The sequence below is a fragment of the Schistocerca americana genome, chromosome 10 (assembly GCF_021461395.2).
Source record: "Schistocerca americana isolate TAMUIC-IGC-003095 chromosome 10, iqSchAmer2.1, whole genome shotgun sequence".
Classification (NCBI taxonomy): domain Eukaryota; kingdom Metazoa; phylum Arthropoda; class Insecta; order Orthoptera; family Acrididae; genus Schistocerca; species Schistocerca americana.
Window position 1 is genome coordinate 81,252,476 of NC_060128.1, and position 20,089 is coordinate 81,272,564.

At 40.8% G+C, this 20,089-nt stretch overlaps 1 protein-coding gene across 1 annotated transcript in view; it reads right to left on the reverse strand.

Annotated features, from left to right (window-relative positions):
• The window catches only part of LOC124552595 (angiotensin-converting enzyme-related protein-like), a 385,045-nt gene that overhangs the window by 22,405 nt on the left and 342,551 nt on the right, over positions 1-20,089 (reverse strand). The window contains exons 10-12 of the mRNA XM_047126920.1: positions 19,178-19,412; positions 6,867-6,962; positions 992-1,102 (exon numbers count right to left, since the gene is read on the reverse strand). Of these exons, the coding sequence (XP_046982876.1) occupies positions 992-1,102; positions 6,867-6,962; positions 19,178-19,412 (442 nt within the window). The remainder of the gene's footprint in view (positions 1-991; positions 1,103-6,866; positions 6,963-19,177; positions 19,413-20,089) is intronic.

The following is a 20,089-nucleotide window of genomic DNA, read 5'->3' on the forward strand; positions in this document are numbered from 1 at the left end:
AATTGTTGGTAAGGCGGGTGCCAGGTTGAGATTCATTGGGAGAGTCCTTCGAAAACTTAGTCCATCAACAAAGGAGGTGGCTTACAAAACACTCGTTCGACCTATACTTGAGTATTGCTCATCAGTGTGGGATCCGTACCAGATCGCATTGACAGATGAGATAGAGAAGATCCAAAGAAGAGCGGCGCGTTTCGTCACAGGGTTATTTGGTAACCGTGATAGCGTTACGGAGATGTTTAGCAAACTCGAGTGGCAGACTCTGCAAGAGAGGCGCTCTGCATCGCGGTGTAGCTTGCTCGCCATGTTTCGAGGGGGTGCGTTTCTGGATGAGGTATCGAATATATTGCTTCCCCCTACTTATACCTCCCGAGGAGATCACGAATGTAAAATTAGATAGATTCGAGTGTGCACGGAGGCTTTCAGACAGTCGTTCTTCCAGCGAACCATACGCGACGAACAGAAAAGGGAGGTAATGACAGTGGCACGTAAAGTGCCCTCTGCCACACACCGTTGGGTGGCTTGCGGAGTATAAATGTCGATGTAGATGTAGATGTAGGCCTAGTGAGTATGGTGAGTGGGGGAGGATCCACCGTGTAGTATGGCCAACCTTACACTGAATGTTTCAGGTACTAGTACAAAGTCATGCGGTTGCAGTCTGTCAGTTGATTTCAGTAATTTTTGCCGAAGGCTTTTGAATGTATTTACTGCGATGAAGGTGATGCCACACACTTGCACAATATACCATAGCTGCCGCAACTTATGGAATGATACTTTTATATTAATAATACAAGAAAAGTAGCACATAATTAGTCAATTTGAGAAACCCAAAATATGCTATTTAACTGGACAATGTGGACTGATATATCTCCTATTTTTCTAGATGTCCACCCCCACAGTCCAAGGCTGCTGTCATATGAATTATGCACCATACTGATACACGAGATGAGCAAAAGTTGGTCACCAAAAGGGAAAACTGACCATTATTTCTTACCTTAGCAAGCCATCTTTCTTTATGATGTCAACAGGATTTTGTGGATCATGTATATTGTCATTGAGCAGCTTTTCAAACAACTGGAACTGCAGAATTATCCCAGCAGCTGTCCTGCAAATTAAAAATACATGTGTCCATCTTAAAAATGAAAATATGCTTCTCAAAATGGGTGCTTGTTACCATAGCACACAAAGATATTTTTTTTTTTTTTTTTTTTTTTTTTTTTGCACAAGATACTATGTTTAACACTGAGTCTGCAGATATGCATTTATAGACTTCTGATGTTTATCAAACAGTAGTAAACATCCCGATTTGCCCATCGCAGGACCCATTAACAAAGGTGTGTGTAGTTATAGTCAGCAATCCTGTAACAACGGGCTTCCATAGTAGTTTGCTATATGACTTTGATTTTAATATAGGGAGGAGTTCCAAGTGTAGTGTTGAGGGGAAGAGCTCGGACACTGCCAATGATTTGGCTCGTATTTGGCAGGTTGCTTGTGGACCACATAATAAGAAGGGCTCCAAGATGCATTTGCTCACTGTCTCTTTGTTTCTGATAAAACCACTGCTAAAGTTCATGACAGGCAATATACTCTGAACTGATGAGATTGATAAATAATTGAAAGAAATGAGCAATTTTCATCGTCATATGTGATGTCCGTGTAGGCACATTTCCCACGAAATCAAGAATAACTATTACGGTTGCCACTTACGAATCTGTAGGATTAACACCCTTCAACAAAAGTAGTGCTGGCTGAGTGTCCAAGGCATGTGCCTGTTGATCGGGGAACTTGTGTTTGATTTCTACATACTCTCAGCAGTTCTTGTCCACTGTATTTAATTCTGTAGATATATGAAATGAATTCGCTGGAAGCATGCTCGAAGTTTGCAACAGACTAATGATGGAGAATGACTCCTTCTGGATATCATATACAGGGTGGTCGGAAATACCAGTTACAGACTTCTAGGACACACAGAGGGTAGTGAGTACATAACATTTTTACAACAGAAGTTGTAAAGTGCATGCTGGATGCTGGATGCTGGATGCTGGAAAAGTCTCGCTGTGAGAGTGTAAATTAATATAGTTTGTGTGGAAGTGTGTGTACTGATGTAACTACTGGACATCAGAATGGAGGCACACAGATGGACACTAACCGAAAAAAGCCGCCTATACTGTTGCAAGCCAGCACCCAGCATTATGCTAGCAGCAATCATGTAACATCCTGAAACCATGTGAAGATGAACCTGAAAAGGTTTGAAAACCGGTTTATTGAATAAAACATAATTATTCAAAAAAGTGACTGGTTGCAGTTCTGTATAACTTATTTACAACCATCGTAATTCTGACAACATTGCCTGCCTGAAGTTGACAACACTCCTCCACCCATCATTCACATTTAGTGATACAGATTGTAGCAGTCCTAGGCTGATATTCATTTCCCAAATTGAATCGATCAATGCTGTCTCTCTATTTATGAACTGTGCACTACCACTTTTGGTTGCATTTGTGTGATATGTGAATTTTGTAGGGGAGATTAGTTCTTTATTGCAATTGCCTGTTATTTCTTTCTCCTACTTCATTTTTATGAGAATATTTGGTATGCTTTTTATGCAGAAGTATGCACATTTCAGAAAGCTAATCATCCTGGTATTTATTACAACCCATTTAAATAAATATGAATAAGGTGATATATCTTGTGAAGTAAAAATAAGTTAATGTAACAAATTATTGTAGAAATACAAATTTTGTTGACGAGATGATTTTCATCCAAACAGTGCAACTATGTATATTTGGCATAAGACTGTCTTTTGAGGTTGTTGGCAACACAGGAGGCGAGAAGTCTTGTTTACAAGTCAGTTCTGTGAAGTCATCACATACATACACCGTTTGTTGAGACTGCTATAATTATGTATGTAAATTTAAGAACAATGTCAAGGAAACTACTTCAATATGTTTTGAACTCTATTATGTTAATGACTGCATTCAAGAAAATGTCATAGTAAACATACAACAGTAAATAATTAGTTTTCAGTCATTTCATGAAGCAAACATGAAGTAAACATACAACAGTAAATAATTAGTTTTCAGTCATTTCATGAAGCAAACATGAATCTCTTCATTAGATTGTAATGATAGCTATTTACAGTCTCTGGACTACAACAGCAATCATAAAGGTAAGTAGAGATATACCTTTCATGTAACTTCCACTCAATGGACTATTTTAATATTGCAAGATAGTGATGATTCACTAAAGTGGCACATTACAAATTTTGCCAGTTATTGTCAATACCACAATCGTAGTGGGACAATTAAACCAAACAATTTTGCCAGTTATTGTCAATACCACAATCGTAGTGGGACAATTAAACCATTAAACCATAACACTATGTATTCCATTCAACAGGTCTTTAAATTTCTTTGCCATTCCTAACTGAATAAAAAGGTAACTTAATTTTTTTTTTTTTTTTCGTCTCTCTAAAGATCTCTTTCTAAATTTTTCCTTAAGTTTCTTTACTCCTTGCTCAGTGCACAGCCTGAATGACTTTGGTGACAGACTGTAGCCTTGTCTCAAATTCTTTTCAATTACTACTTCACGTTCCTATCTTTTGACTCTCGTGACTAAATGTACTGTATCACTTTGGTAAAGTAACGTGTTGCTCAAACATTTACTGAACCAACAAATGATGATCACTTCCACAAAAAGTTTGTTTAAGTAATGAATTAGTTTAGCCTCCTGTTTGAATGTGTGTTTTATTTATGTGAATGTTTTCGGGAATTGATGGATGCAGCAAATCTTCAAGCTTGGATTATGATAGACATCCTACCATGTTTGCGGTATCTGCTGGTTGGGCAGTTTATTCCGTGTCATCAGCTCCTGTTTTGCAGATGTGATGCAAGTCATGGAAGAAGAATGACCATCACAATGCCAATGATATGACAGAGACAAGAGAAAACCTCTCATCTGTATATTAAATTCGTACCTGCTTACAAAGGCCATTTTGGACATAGGCCATTTTAATGTATTTGTGATGTTCCAGAGGCAAACTTCGCTATGAGTGATCATTGTGGACAATCGTCATATTTATTTCAAGAATCTGGGTGTTGGATCACACATTTCCAGCAATAACTGCCACACTTTGAAAAATGAAATCCAACAGAGAGATATTGGTGACTGTGGAGAAATGACAAGGTGAACTAATGAATAAAAGGAAATCATGGCTCTCAAGCAAACTCCACACTGCCATTCAGTCTCACTGTAAAGAAGCAGCAGAACATCCCAGACTGCAGTCTGTGTTTGCTTTGTATATTTTCCCTCTGATAACTTTAGAATTTCAAAGAGTACCCCAATCAGTATCATCAAGAACTACCAGTAGGAATGGAGCTCTCTTCTCACTGATATGAGCGACAGGATTTTAGTAGACTTTTTAATTAAATGCCTTTAGTTCTTGAAAGGCGTCATTGTCCTACTTCCAAGTACTTAACCTCTCCTGAAAAGCCTATTACGTGGCTCACAATCCGAGAGAATCCCCTGAAGTACTCACAGTTTCCCAACAAAGAATTGAAGCTACAGTCTCTGAGCGGATAACTGACAAAGATACTACAACTGGCATACAGTGCATCTTCAGAGCTCTCCACAAATACATTGTATCACAAAAATTACTTGCCGTCTGTGTAACATAAGATATAGTGTCACAGAGCTGAAATGGCCCACAAATATTTGCAATGATGTTATATCATGATTATTAAAATTTTATGCCCATATCAAGAGACTTAAGGTAGATAGAATTACAAGACAAGTGGTTCAGTTTTACAAAACCAACAGTAGAGCAAAACGAACAAGAAAATTAAAAAATATGATCATAGAAGAAAATTTCCAAAACAGGGTAGTTCTTCACTGAAGTTCACTTACGTAGTTGTCCCTAAGGATTACCACTTAGATGCCATGAAATATCAAGTTTAAAAAATTACTTATGGGAACCAGAATACAATTTTCACTTTGCAGCAGAGTGTCCGCTGATATGCAACTTCCCGACAGATCAAAACTGAGTGCCGTACCGAGTTCGAGTCTTGGTCTGACACAGTTTTAATCTGCCAGGATGTTTCATATCAACGCACATTTCGTTACAGAGTAAAAATTTCATTCTGGAAACATCCCCCCAGGCTGTGGCAAAGCCATATCTCTGCAATATCATTTCTTCAAGGGGTGCTAGTTCTGCAAGTTCACAGAAGAGCTTCTGTGAAGTTTAAAAGGTAGGAGACGAGATACTGGTGGAAGTAGAGCTGTGAGGATGGGTCATGAGTCATGCTTGGGCAGCTCAGATGGTAGAGCACTTGCCCACAAAAGGCCAAGGTCCCGAGTTCAAGTCTCGGCCCGGCACACAGTTTTAATCTGCCAGGAAGTTTCAAAGAAGGTAACTGAGGGAAACCGGACAAGACTGAAGCAACTTGGTCTGAAGTGAGGAAATGAAGCTGTAGGAAAGTAGCACAAGCGTGAATGAAATATGACCAACCACGTTTCTATATACTTACTGCAGGCTTAAATGGACTCATTTGCTTCATGTTTAATATAAAATTAAAAGAAACTAACACAAATTATTAACGAAGTCATAGAACTACATTGGGGATATTTATACTGTGAATGCACCATTTTCAGTCATAATGTTTTCTACTTTTACTCAAGTTCAACACAATTTGAAGCTGAACTGAGTTTTCAAAGACTATGTTGATGTTTTAGGCGAATGACAATTGTTAGTTTTACAAGAAAAGTATCTCGGCCAACATTAACAAACAGGTTACATATTAGTGGCTACTTTTATTTGGCCACAAAATATTTGTCATTTGTGTCAGTGAAAATCTCCATATTTGCACTTACACTTCGAGTGATGAAACGTATATGGGAGTACACCATATTAAAAGGCACAATGAAAGTATAAATCACCTAGAGTTGAGCAGCCCACAACAAAATGTGTTAATAAGCACAGAAAGCACTTATGTGAGTTTCTATTTGCAGCAATTTAAGATAATGGCTAAATTGGCAAGAAAATAAACAAAAAGACTTAAAATCATCTGGAATGCTCTTGGTTAACTGTACAGAGTTTTCAACACTAACTTTGAATGTATGAGGATGTACTCAAAAGTAATGCCCCTGAAATTTTTACGTGGAAACTCTCACAGCTTTTTAACATATTTTTTTCCAATGAGAGACCAGTTTGTTGATACCATCACTGTACAATGTTTGACTTTGTTAATGGAGCCACAACCTCACCTCTGGTTGCACCACTTCATCACTGTCAAACTGAAGTCCTCAAAGGTGTTCTTTAAGATTTGGAAACATAGATGGTGCCAAGTCAGGACTATATATAGTATGACCAATGACAGTGAAACCAAGGCACTCTGTTGTTGCAGATGTTACAGCACTCGTGTGTGGTCTGACACCGTCACGCTCAAGGAGACTAACTTTTCACATTCGTGCTTTCAATTTAGTTACATTATGCACTGCCATGTTACACACTGCAATTTGCAGCCCTCTAGCTGCAAGGGGGTTATAACTAGCATCAGCAGAGTGGGTAAGCTAACCAAGTACTATGCATGACATTGTAATACCTCAACCAATATTGACAACAGAATAAAAAATTCTGGGGCATTACTTTTCAGCACACCCTCACATAAAAAAAGAGATATAATCATCATCAGTTTATTAGTAAATGATAGCAAATTTGTGTCTTCAACCTATTATATTAATTGCCATTAGTTTGTCACTGTATAAGGGTATTCATAAATATATATATATGAATGCAGACTGCACTCTAAATGATTGCATCGACTGCTCTTACATAGTTAAATACTGAAAATAATGGATAAATGAAAACATACCCGAGATACGGCTGATTCAAGGCCACCTTCTTATCTTGGACATATTCCCAAGACTCTGCTACATCACGTGGTGGTCTCACACCTTTGATTGTCGAGCTGGAAAGAAAAATATATCAAACAATTGATTGTATTTCTTTCACTTAATAAGGACACCAAACTGTAGCTCCAGTACTGCCTGCAATTGATGACAGACATATTATGCTAGCAGAAGTCTAGCACAAAACTTGTTGTATTACAATTTTAGCTCAGATAGTAAAAAGATACTAAACAGGATTCCGGGCAGAATAATTAGAAGAAAATATTTTAGAGGAAACTACTTTAATTATGAATCTTTCCTAGCCACATACTGAAAATTGTATTGTGGGACAATATATCCATTTGTTTAGTAACCGTTGACATTACAGTCACCCAACACAAGACTGATTATTACACCTTTCCATGCTAACATTCTTCTGTAACGTAACATTTCAAAAGCTTCCTGTTTGAACTGCTGACTATCCACATTTTAGTTCCATATGTGCCATAAAAATACAGCACGGTTGTCATTAAATTTTCACTACTTGAGAGGATCCCCATGAAAAACAAGTGATCATACAACAATAAAACTTAACGGAAATATTTGTAAGGACATGTGGAAGACATGATGAATAAATCACTGAAAGAAACACATTTTAATTTCCACTTGAGACATTAACATTTGTTAATTATGTAGGATGTTTACAATCCAGGATACAAACATTGATCAATGTCACAACCATCTGCATTCACAACAGCCTGGAACCACACTAGAAGTACCATTTCAAAATTGTTCATAGCACTTTTTGAACAGACCATGATATGTTCACATGTCGTGACACAGCTTGTGCACTGCTTGAAGATCTTGCATTGCATCCAGCATTCTCGGCCATAGCAACAGTAACTACTTCAACAATCTTGGCCTCTTCCAGAAGCAATTCTCAAATCACCAGTTAATTCAAAATCCTGCAGTTCATAGTCTGAACATCATTATTATAAAGTTAGGTGTTCATACGTTAAATAGTTTCCTGTCTAGAGTGGCTCAAATAGGGAAAGTTTAATTATAGCCACACTATACTTTCAGAACTCTTTCTGACCTGTCTATTTATATTCAATGTTAACAAATTTATCTTCTTTAGTAACTGTTTCTTGCTATTGAGTCTACATTTCATACTCTCTTTAGTTGTTCTATAAATTATTTTGCTGATCAAATAGCAAGACTCTACTGCTTTCAGTATCTCAGTTTCTAATATAATTCCAGCAAACTCACATTACAGTTTCACAGTACTCTTGTTTTATTAATGCTTATCTTGTAACTCTGTCTTTCGAATGTCACCGAATTAATTTCCCACATACAACACACGCTTGTTATTAATGTATATTAATTTTGTGACCCAGTTCTGTTGAATTCACTGTTCTTTATTCATAAAGAGATCCATAAAATATCAATAATGAGCATTCAGCTGACACTGGTTAGCCAGTACTCACTCACCTGAGTGTGCAGGTGTTATCCTCATCTCCCCCTGAAAGTGTTACCTTTTCTCAGTATGCTGATATTAGCAATATTTCTTTTTCATTCACAGTCCATATATGCAAACCAGACCAAAAATTTTCCTTTTCTGCTTCCTTATTTTATTTATTTATCCACAAATTATCTCACAATGATCTAGGCTATGTCATCATAACACAATAAAAGTAGACAGCTCCAGTATACACACATACATACGACAAATGGTTAGCCATGGTCTTACTGAAGAAACCACCCTGGCATTTTCATGAAATGATTTAAGAAAACCATAAAAATTTTAAATCAGGATGGCTGGACAGAGTTAACTCCATTCTCTCGAATATGCACTGGCTCATTTGGCCGGTCCCTATTGTACCATGTTTCTTTGCCCATACACAACTAACAATGAAATGCTAAAGAAACTGGTATAGGCATGTTGTTGTTGTGGTCTTCAGTCCTGGGACTGGTTTGATGCAGCTCTCCATGCTACTCTATCCTGTGCAAGCTTCTTCATCTACCAGTACCTACTGCAACCTACATCCTCCTGAATCCGTTTAGTGTATTCATCTCTCGGTCTCCCTCTACGATTTTTACCCTCCACGCTGCCCTCCAATACTAAATTTGTGATCCCTTGATGCCTCAAAACATGTCCTACCAACCGATCCCTTCTTCTAGTCAAGTTGTGCCACAAACTTCTCTTCTCCCCAATCCTATTCAATACCTCCTCATTAGTTACGTGATCTACCCACCTTATCTTCAGCATTCTTCTGTAGCACCACATTTCGAAAGCTTCTATTCTCTTCTTGTCCATCCTAGTTATCGTCGATGTTTCACTTCCATACATGGCTACACTCCATACAAATACTTTCAGAAACGACTTCCTGACACTTAAATCTATACTTGATGTTAACAAATTTCTCCTCTTCAGAAACGATTTCCTTGCCATTGCCAGTCTACATTTTATATCCTCTCTACTTCAACCATCATCAGTTATTTTACTCCCTAAATAGCAAAACTCCTTTACTACTTGAAGTGTCTCATTTCCTAATCTAATTCCCTCAGCATTACCCGATTTAATTTGACTACATTCCATTATCCTCGTTTTGCTTTTGTTGATGTTCATCTTATATCCTCCTTTCAAGACACTGTCCATTCCGTTCAACTGATCTTCCAAGTCCTTTGCTGTCTCTGACAGAATTACAATGTCATCGGCGAACCTCAAAGATTTTACTTCTTCTCCATGAATTTTAATACCTACTCCGAATTTTTATTTTGTTTCCTTTACTGCTTGCTCAATATACAGATTGAATAACATCGGGGAGAGGCTACAACCCTGTCTCACTCCTTTCCCAACCACTGCTTCCCTTTCATGCCCCTCGACTCTTATAACTGCCATCTGGTTTCTGTACAAATTGTAAATAGCCCTTCGCTCCCTGTATTTGACCGCTGCCACCTTCAGAATTTGAAAGAGAGTATTCCAGTTAACATTGTCAAAAGCTTTCTCTAAGTCTACAAATGCTAGAAACGTAGGTTTGCCTTTTCTTAATCTTTCTACTAATGTAAGTCGTAAGGTTAGTTTTGCCTCACGTGTTCCAACACTTCTACGGAATCCAAACTGATCTTCCCCGAGGTCCGCTTCTACCAGTTTTTCCATTCGTCTGTAAAGAATTCGCGTTAGTATTTTGCAGCTGTGACTTATTAAACTGATAGTTCGGTAATTTTCACATCTGTCAACACCTGCTTTCTTTGGGATTGGAATTATTATATTCTTCTTGAAGTCTGAGGGTATTTCACCTGTCTCATACATCTTGCTCACCAGATGGTAGAGTTCTGTCACGACTGGCTCTCCCAAGGCCATCAGTAGTTCTAATGGAATGTTGTCTACTCCCGGGGCCTTGTTTCGACTCAGGTCTTTCAGTGCTCTGTCAAACTCTTCACGCAGTATCTTATCTCCCATTTCGTCTTCGTCTTCATCTACATCCTCTTCCATTTCCATAATATTGTCCTCAAGTACATCGCCCTTGTATAAACCCTCTATATACTCCTTCCACCTTTCTGCCTTCCCTTCTTTGCTTAGAACTGGGTTTCCATCCGAGCTCTTGATATTCATACAAGTGGTTCTCTTCTCTCCAAAGGTCTCTTTAATTTTCCTGTAGGCAGTATCTATCTTACCCCTAGTGAGACAAGCCTCTACATTCTTACATTTGTCCTCTAGCCATCCCTGCTTAGCCATTTTGCACTTCCTGTCGATCTCATTTTTGAGATGTTTGTATTCCTTTTTGCCTGCTTCATTTACTGCATTTTTATATTTTCTCCTTTCATCAATTAAATTCAATATTTCTTCTGTTACCTAAGGATTTCTATTAGCCCTCGCCTTTTTACCTACTTGATCGTCTGCTGCCTTCACTACTTCATCTCTCAGAGCTACCCATTCTTCTTCTACTGTATTTCTTTCCCCCATTCCTGTCAATTGTTCCCTTATGCTCTCCCTGAAACTCTGTACAACCTCTGGTTCTTTCAGTTTATCCAGGTCCCATCTCCTTAGATTCCCACCTTTTTGCAGTTTCTTCAGTTTCAATCTGCAGTTCATAACCAATAGATTGTGGTCAGAATCCACATCTGCCCCTGGAAATGTCTTACAATTTAAAACCTGGTTCCTAAATCTCTGTCTTACCATTATATAATCTATCTGATACCTTTTAGTATCTCCAGGATTCTTCCAGGTATACAACCTTCTTTTATGGTTCTTGAACCAAGTGTTAGCTATGATTAAGTTATGCTCTGTGCAAAATTCTACAAGATGGCTTCCTCTTTCATTTCTTCCCCCCCAACCCATATTCACCTACTATGTTTCCTTCTCTCCCTTTTCCTACTGATGAATTCCAGTTACCCATGACTATTAAATTTTCATCTCCCTTCAGTACCTGAATAATTTCTTTTATCTTGTCATACATTTCATCTATTTCTTCATCATCTGCAGAGCTAGTTGGCATATAAACTTGTACTACTGTAGTAGGCATGGGCTTTGTGTCTATCTTGGCCACAATAATGCATTCACTATGCTTTTGTAGTAGCTAACCCACACTCCTATTTTTTTATTCATTATTAGACCTACTCCTGCATTACCCCTATTTGATTTTGTATTTATAACCCTGTAATCACCTGCACCAAAAGTCTTGTTCCTCCTGCCACCGAACTTCACTAATTCCCACTATATCTAACTTTAACCTATCCATTTCCCTTTTTAAATTTTCTAACCTACCTGCCCGATTAAGGGATCTGACATTCCACGCTCCGATCCGTAGAACGCCAGTTTTCTTTCTCCTGATAACGACGTCCTCTTGAGTAGTCCCCGCCCGGAGATCTGAATGGGGGACTATTTTACCTCCGGAATGTTTTACCCAAGAGGACGCCATCATCATTTAATCATACAGTAAAGCTGCATAGGCATGTGTATTCAAATATAGAGATATGTACACAGGCAGAATACTGTGCTGCAGTCGGCAATACCTATATAAGACAACAAGTGTCTTGCGCAGTTGCTAGATCAGTTACTGCTGCTACAATGGCAGGTTAAGATTTAAGTGAATTTGAATGTGATGTTTATATATTACACACACACACACACACACACACACACACACACACACACACACACACAAGAAGATAGTAACTATTCACGAAAGAGTAGATACCATTGATGACCATGCAGCTTCTCTAGAATAAATGATAATTAACTGAAACCCTCAGCTGCCGACAGGTGGTGTTGATATACCTCGATGAGGACAGCTGAAAATGTGTGCCCCGACCGGGACTCGAACGCGGGATCTCCTGCTTACACGGCAGATGCTGTATCCATCTGAGCCACCAAGGACACAGATGAATAGCGTGACTGCAGGGACTTATCCCTTGCACGTTTCCCGTGAGTTATAGTGTTATAGTTGGTGCACGAGCGATGCAGTACAGCATCTCCAAAATAGCAATGAAGTGGTGATTTTTCGCTAAGACCACTTCACAAGTGTACCACGAACATCAGGAATCTGGTAAAACATCAAATCTGTCACACTGTTGTGGCCAGAAAAAGATCCTGCAAGAATGGGACCAACGATGACTGAAGAGAATTGTTCAGTGTGACAGAAATGCAAACCTTCTGCAAATTGCTGCGTATTTCAATGCTGGGACATTAAAAGGGTCAGCATGTGAACCATTCCACGAAACATCATCAATACGGTCTTTCAGGGCTGAAGGCCACTTGTGTACCCTTGATGACTGCATGACAAAAGCTTTACATCTCGGCTGGGCCTGTTAGCTCTGAAATTGGACTGTTGATGACTGAAAACATGTTGCCTGGTCAGATTACTCTTGTTTCACATTGTATCGCGCAGACAGGCATGTACGGGTATGGGGACAACCTCAGGAATCCATGGATCCTGTATGTCACCAGGGGGCTGTTCAAACTGGTGGAAGTTCTGTAATGATGCAGGGCGTGTGTAGTTGGAGTAATACAGGATCCCCTGATACATCTAGATATTACTTTGACTCGAGAGATGTACGTAAGCATCCTGTCTGATCACCTGTGTCCATTCATGTCCATTGTGCATTCCAGGAGTTGGGCTATTCCAGCAGGAGAATGCGACACCCCACACGTGCAGAATTGAGTGGTTCCAGGAACATTCTTATGAGTTTAAACACTTCCGCTGCCCACCAAACCCCACAAACATGAACATTATTGAGCATATCTGGGATGCCTTGTAATGTGCTGTTAAGAAGAGAGATCCACCCCCTTATACTCTTACGGATTTATGAACAGTCCTGCAGGATTAATGGTGTCAGTTCCCTCCAACACTACTTCAGACATTAGTAGAGTCCATGCTACGTCTCATAGCACTTCTGCATGCTCGCGGGGGCCCTACACTATATTACGCAGGTGTGCCAGTTTCTTTGGCCCTTGAGCATATAGCATCTTCCACTGATTATCAAGGTTTCTGGTGGATATAATGCTTTTGTTTGATTACTGTAGTCTAGTGTTTTAGTTTTGCATTCTGATTTTTTTTTCTTTTTCTTTTCATGTTACAAGTGATTCTGTAGGTCTTTTGTTACTTGGAGATTCTTTGTGTGTTTTGTTTACAGTTTAATACTGAAGATTGTGTGTGTGGTGTCACCGCCAGACACCACACTTCCTAGGTGGTAGCTTTAAATCGGCCGCGGTCCATTAGTACATGTTGGACCCGCGTGTCGCCACTGTCAGTGATCGCAGACCGAGCGCCACCACACGGCAGGTCACGAGAGACTTACTAGCACTCGCCCCAGTTGTACGGACGACTTTGCTAGCGACTACACTGACGAAGCCTTTCTCTCATTTGCCAAGAGATAGTTAGAATAGCCTTCAGCTAAGTCCATGGCTACGACCTAGCAAGGCGCCATAGCAATTGATAGTTATCGTATGAAGCATGTCTCATCAAGAACGATGTATACAAATGATGGATTAAAGTTAAGTATTCCAGCAGCTACGTACTTTTCTTTATAGCATTCATTATGTATCCTGTTTCAGACCTCACGCCATCCTGTGTGAGCTTATAGCGTGCATTTCGGCCTTTGCTAGCAATATAACAGTGTGATTTGCCCTGAGCATTTGAACTTAGGTGCCTGAAGTATTTTGTAAAATTTAATTAGTATAGGTTGTCCAAGGTACTGAGGAGACCCTCCCATGTAATGAATTTTTATGCACAAGACAGGGAAAATTGCTAGCTCATCTAAGAAGACCAAACATTCCAAATGTATTTTCATTTCTCATCTTTCAGGAACAGCCTGACTATTAAAGAAAAGGTTTGTTGAAATCAGTCTGGAGCTCATGAATTAATGGTTAGCTGCCTATAGACCCTGTGGTCCCCGTGTTCAATCCCCACCTGGGTCATGGAGTGAGTGTGTGCATTGTCCGCATCATTTCTTACCAAAGTGGCATAAAAAAGACTTGCACTAAAAATTACAATATCTAACAATATCTTGAAAAGGATACTTGCTACTCATGATAAAGTGAAGCAGTTGCTACTCATGATAAAGTGAAGCAGCTGAGTCACAGATAGTCACAACAAAAAGACTGACAGACCAACAAGGCCTTACACACACACACACACACACACACACACACGCACGCACGCACGCACGCACGCACGCACGCACGCACGCACGCACGCACACACGCACGCACGCACACACGCACGCACACACACACACACACACACACACACACACCACAGCCATAGTCTCTGGCTGCTGAGACCAGACTGCGAACAGCACCGCGTGATGACAAAGGCAACTGGGTGGTGAATGTAAGAAGGCGGCTTGGGTAGGGGAAGGAGGAATAGCAGGGTAGGGGTGGGGGACAGTAAAGTGCTGCTTGTGGGAGCATTCAGGGACGAGGTGGAGAGGGGAGGGGAGGGGAGGGGAGTGGAGGGGAGGGGGGAGGGGGAGGGGGAGGGGGGAGGGGGAGGGGGAGGGGGAGGGGAGGGATTGTGGGTGTGTTGGTAGATTAAAGTACTGTTTAGTGCTGGAATGGGAGGCCAGTTGGGTAAGAACAATGTCTAATGAAGGATGAGGCAAGAAGTGTTCCAGGAATGTAGGATATATTGTAGGGAGAACTCCCATCTGCACAATACAGAAAAGCTGGTGTTGGTGGGAAGGATCCAGATCTCACAGGCTGTGAAGCGATCATTGGAACGAAGGATGTCATGTTTGGCAGCGTGTTCAGCTTCAGGGTGGTCCACTTTTTTCTTGGCCACACTTCATCAGTGGCCATTCATGCAGACAGACAGCTTGTTGGTTGTCATTCCCACACAGAATGTAGCACAGTTATTATAGCTTAGCTTGTAGATCAAATGACTGGTTTCACTGGTAGCTCTGTCTCTGATGGACTAAGTGATGCTTGTGATGTAGGTGTTTGTGGGAGCATCTATGGGGCAGGTCTTGCATCTAGGTCTTGGACCTAGGTCTATTACAGGGATACGAGTTGTGAGGCAAGGGGTTGGGAGCGGGGGTTGTGTAGAGATGGATGAATATATTGTGGAGATTCAGTGGGCAGTGGAATACCACTGTGGAAGGGGTGGGAAGGATAGTGGGTAGGACATCCCTCATTTCAGGGCATGATGAGAGGTAGTCAGAACCCTGGCAGACAAAATGATTCAGTTGGTCTAGTCCTAGGTGGTACTGAGTCACGAGGGGAATACTACTCTGTGGCCAGACGGTCGGAGTTTGGGAGGTGGTGGGTGATGGGAGAGATAAGGCACAGGAGATGTGTTCTTGTACATGGCTGGGAGGATAAATACAGTGTGTGAAGGCCTCAGTGAGACCCTTGGTATATTTTGAGATGGACCACTCCTCACTACAGATGTGACAGCCACAGGTGGCTAAGCTGTACGGAAGGCAGTAGTCTATATGGAATGGGTGGCAGCTGTCGATGTGGAGGTACTGCTGGTGGTTGGTAGGTCTGATATGGACAGAGGAACTGATGTAACCATCTTTGAGGTGGAGGTCAACATCATGGAAGGTGGCTTGTTGGGTTGCGAAGGACCAGGTGAAGTGAATTTAGCTGCCACCTATTCCATAACAGGAAGTCCCTTCCATACCGCCTAGCCACCTGTGGCCATTGCATCTGTGGTAACAAGCAGTCTCTCTTGAGGGTCCCACTGAGGCCTTCACATACCTTCATTATCCTCCCAACCTTGTTCAAAACCAGCTCTCTCATGCCTTATCTCTACACCCACCCTCCAATGTCCCACTGCCTGGCCACAGAGGAACATTCCCCTCACGATTCAGTACCACCCAGGACTGGACGAACTGAATCACATTATCCGTCGGGCTTTTGACTATGTCTCATCATGCCCCGAAATGAGAAATGTTCTATCCCCTAGCCTTTCCACCCCTCCCACAGTGGTATTTTGCTGCCCACCAAACCTACATAATATCCTAGTCCATTCCTACACAACCCCTGCTTCCAAACCCTTGCCTCACAGCTCATATGCCTTTAATGTCCGTAAACACAAGACCGGTCCCATACATCCTCTCACCACTGCCTACTCCAGTCCATTCACAAACACCACCTAACCTATCAAAGATACAGCTACCTGTGAAACCATCATGTGATCTACAAACTAAGCTGCAACCACTGTGCTGCATTCTGTGTGGGCTCGACAACCGACACGCTGTCTGCCTGCATAAATGACCACTGAAGAAGTGTGGCCAAGAAACAGCTGGGTCACCCCATTGCTGGGCACACTGCCCAACATGACATTCTAGATTTCAATGACTGCATCATGGCCTGTGCCCTATGGATCCTTCCTTCCCAACAATATTGGCTTTTCTAACTGTGCAGATGTGATTTCTCCTTGCATTATATCCAATGTTCCAATAACCCTTTGGGCCTTAAACTTTGTTAGTCTTTGTCCTTACCCCTCCCTGTTCCCATTCCAGCATTACACAGTCCTCTATTTTATCAACACATCCACAGTCTTTTTACTTGCTCTCCGTCTAACGTGTCAATTGCTCTTAACTGCCATACCCTCTCTTCACCCTATCCCCGTATGCTCTCGCAAGCAGCACTTTACACTCTCCCACCCCTAACCTGCTATCCCTCCCCTTCCCTACCCCAACCTCCTCCTTACCACCCCCCCTCCTCCCACCTGGATGCGTCTCCTCCCATCATGCACTGCTGTTCGCAGCTGCCTGAGCGTGTGTGTGTGTGTGTGTGTGTGTGTGTGTGTGTGTGTGTGTGTGTGTGTGTGTGTGTGGGGGGGGGGGGGGGGGTCTTGTTGGCCGAAAGCTCACTTTCTGACAGTCTTTTTGTTGTGCCTCTCTGAGACTCAGCATTTCTGCTATATGGTGAGTAGCAATGATCTTTTTCAAAATATTGTTACATTCAATCCTTGATTTTCCATAATTTTATTTACTGTATCTGAGTCTCTCAGTGAAGTACTGACATAGTTGTACTGAATTAGCCACTCTTTTCATAAATCAAAGGTCAATCATGAACACTCAGTCTATTACTAATTGGCTGTATCAGAAGGAAGCTCTTTTGTTGATAAGAATCCAAATGTTCACACAGTGAAAGTTGGTCCTGATGTAATATAATGGACAAGAGTTTTAAATCTGTGGTGCAACTGAAAATCATGTGGGTTGTGAAGTGTGGTCCATAATAAGATTTTTGTTTGCATAAAATCATAAACTGATTGAAATTTATAAGCAACTATATGGAGTGTACATAAACTATATAGTCAATGAAGGTGGAGTGAATAACAATGATGCATTAGGTTTAAAAGTGGCCAAAATAATGTTCACAATAAAGAGTGAGGTGCATGACCAGACACTGTAACTGGTGAACTGGTCACAAAAGTTAATGGGACGATTGAAGAAAACCACTGATTCACAATGCCTGAGCTCTCATTTCATTTTCCACAAATTTCATGATGTCTATTGCACCAAATCATTGCACAGAAGCTAGGCTATCACAAATTTTGTACAAGATGGGTACCAAAGATCTTGATACAAAACTGTAACAACCAATGTATGACTCCATTACTGACATTCTGGATTCTTACAAACAAGTTGATGGCCATTACTTGATCAAATCTTAACTGGAGAAGAGAATTTGGTCAAAAATTTGAAGTGTGAGACTGAATTGCTACCTATGGGACAGGAAAGATGCGCTTCTTGTTGATTTTCTTGAGCATGGTACAACAAACTCTGCGAGGTACTTTCAAACTTTGGAAAACTTAAGAAGAACAATTCAGAATAAGGGTAGAGGAAAGTTAAGCTCAAAAATTTTGTTTTTGCAGAACAATGCTCGACCACACATGGAGAATCGCACTTGTGAAGTGCTTTATTCTTTCAGGTGGGAAGTGCTTTCTCATCCATCATACAGTCTGCACCTGTCACACAGTGACTACCACCTGTTTCCAATGACGAAGACCTGACTTGCAACGTTGTGCTTTGGAGATGATGGAGCATGACTAAGTGGCTCAAGTCTCAGACATTAGAATATTTCTACAATGGAACTTTGAAGCCTATTCACCAGTATGATAAGCGTCTAAATGTGTGTGGAGACTATGCTGAAATGTACTATTTAACTGTCGCTTTCAAATGAATAAAACATTTATTTCTATACCTTTTTTAAAAAAATACCAAAATGTAATCTACACCATGGATAGTTCTCATAATATGGTGGCAACAACATGTTTGACTGGAGCAGTACGTGAGTTTTGAGCTGAATGATAACAAACAAACATTACACAATATGTTTCCTTTGTTTCTCAGGCATTCATATCCCAAACGTATGAAATCATGGACCTGAAACCTTGGACAAAAGAAATCAAGCTAAGAATAAATATATCTGGAGAACTTGAGGATTTGAGATACTACTTAGGTATGAATTTTATAACAAGACAAAAGAGTGCAGGTAGATCTCAAGTTGAAGACCATTTACACTAAACTCTGACTGCTTCAGTCTATATACATAAAATTATAACTGTATGAGACCAGTAAAGTGTCTGAAATTGTGCCATTTTTTTGCGTAAGTACCTGCACCTGGGTATCAGGCTCGATTCGCATTTACGTTCGATGCCGAGAAGAACTGACATGCTGTGCAACAGCTGACTGTCACTGGGATTTGAACAAAATTTCAGATACTCTCACTAATCTGACACTTCCGCTAATCCAGCACCCGTAAGTGTAAGAAATGACTGAATTATTGAGAGTAGTGCCTTAAAAGCCCACCACCAGACACATCCGGGCGACTGACCTGACGCCGTTCCACGTGGAGTTAACACCCTCCGCTCTCCAGACATCGGTCGCCAACGCGTGTGCCAGTCTGGGCAGTGTGTGCAGAGCTACAAGCAGCCTCAACTGTGCGTCCGGTCCCGTCCCGGTGCCCGAGTCAGAGTCCGCCTCAGCCTCTGCGAGGAGGCCGAGCCTCGTAAGCTGCTGGTGCGACACGGCCAACAGCTCACCGAGGCCCATCACTGCTTCTAGGAGGGCTGTCAACAATCACAATTGTGCTTCTGAATATCAACAACAGGAAATGAAAGAGATTACTACACATCACATGTAGGTGGTGTTGAGTAGCAGAGATGCATATCTGAAGGTCATTTAAAAGTATATTAAGCTATTGGACGAAATCTTTGTCTATACATTGACGACATTATGTGATATCTAAGTCCAAGTCCACCATACTTGTGCACAGCCATCCAACACGTAAATGCTGATTTACTTGCCTTGTCAGTGTGGGTGCAGAGCATAGTTTTGAAACTTAACCTGTCTGAAACACAAGAAATCTAAGTCGCTCACAAAAAACTTATTACAGCACAATTCAGGGAATATCTTATTTTATTTTATTTTGTTTTACATGTCTAGTTCTGTAGGACCAAATTGAGGAGCAAATCTCCAAGGTCATGCAATGTGTCAGTACACGAAATTACAACATAAAAGTAATAATAGATTAAATAAAATCTTTATGAACCCAAAAAAGGGCAAGCCGTAAGTTTATGTAAACACAATCTACAATGTAACACAGGAATCAGCTCAATTTTCCAAGCAACTCCTCAACAGAATAGAAGGAGTGACACATGAGGAAACTTTTCAGTTTCGATTTGAAAGCACACGGATTACTGCTAAGATTTTCGAATTCTTGGGGTAGCTTATTGAAAATGGATGC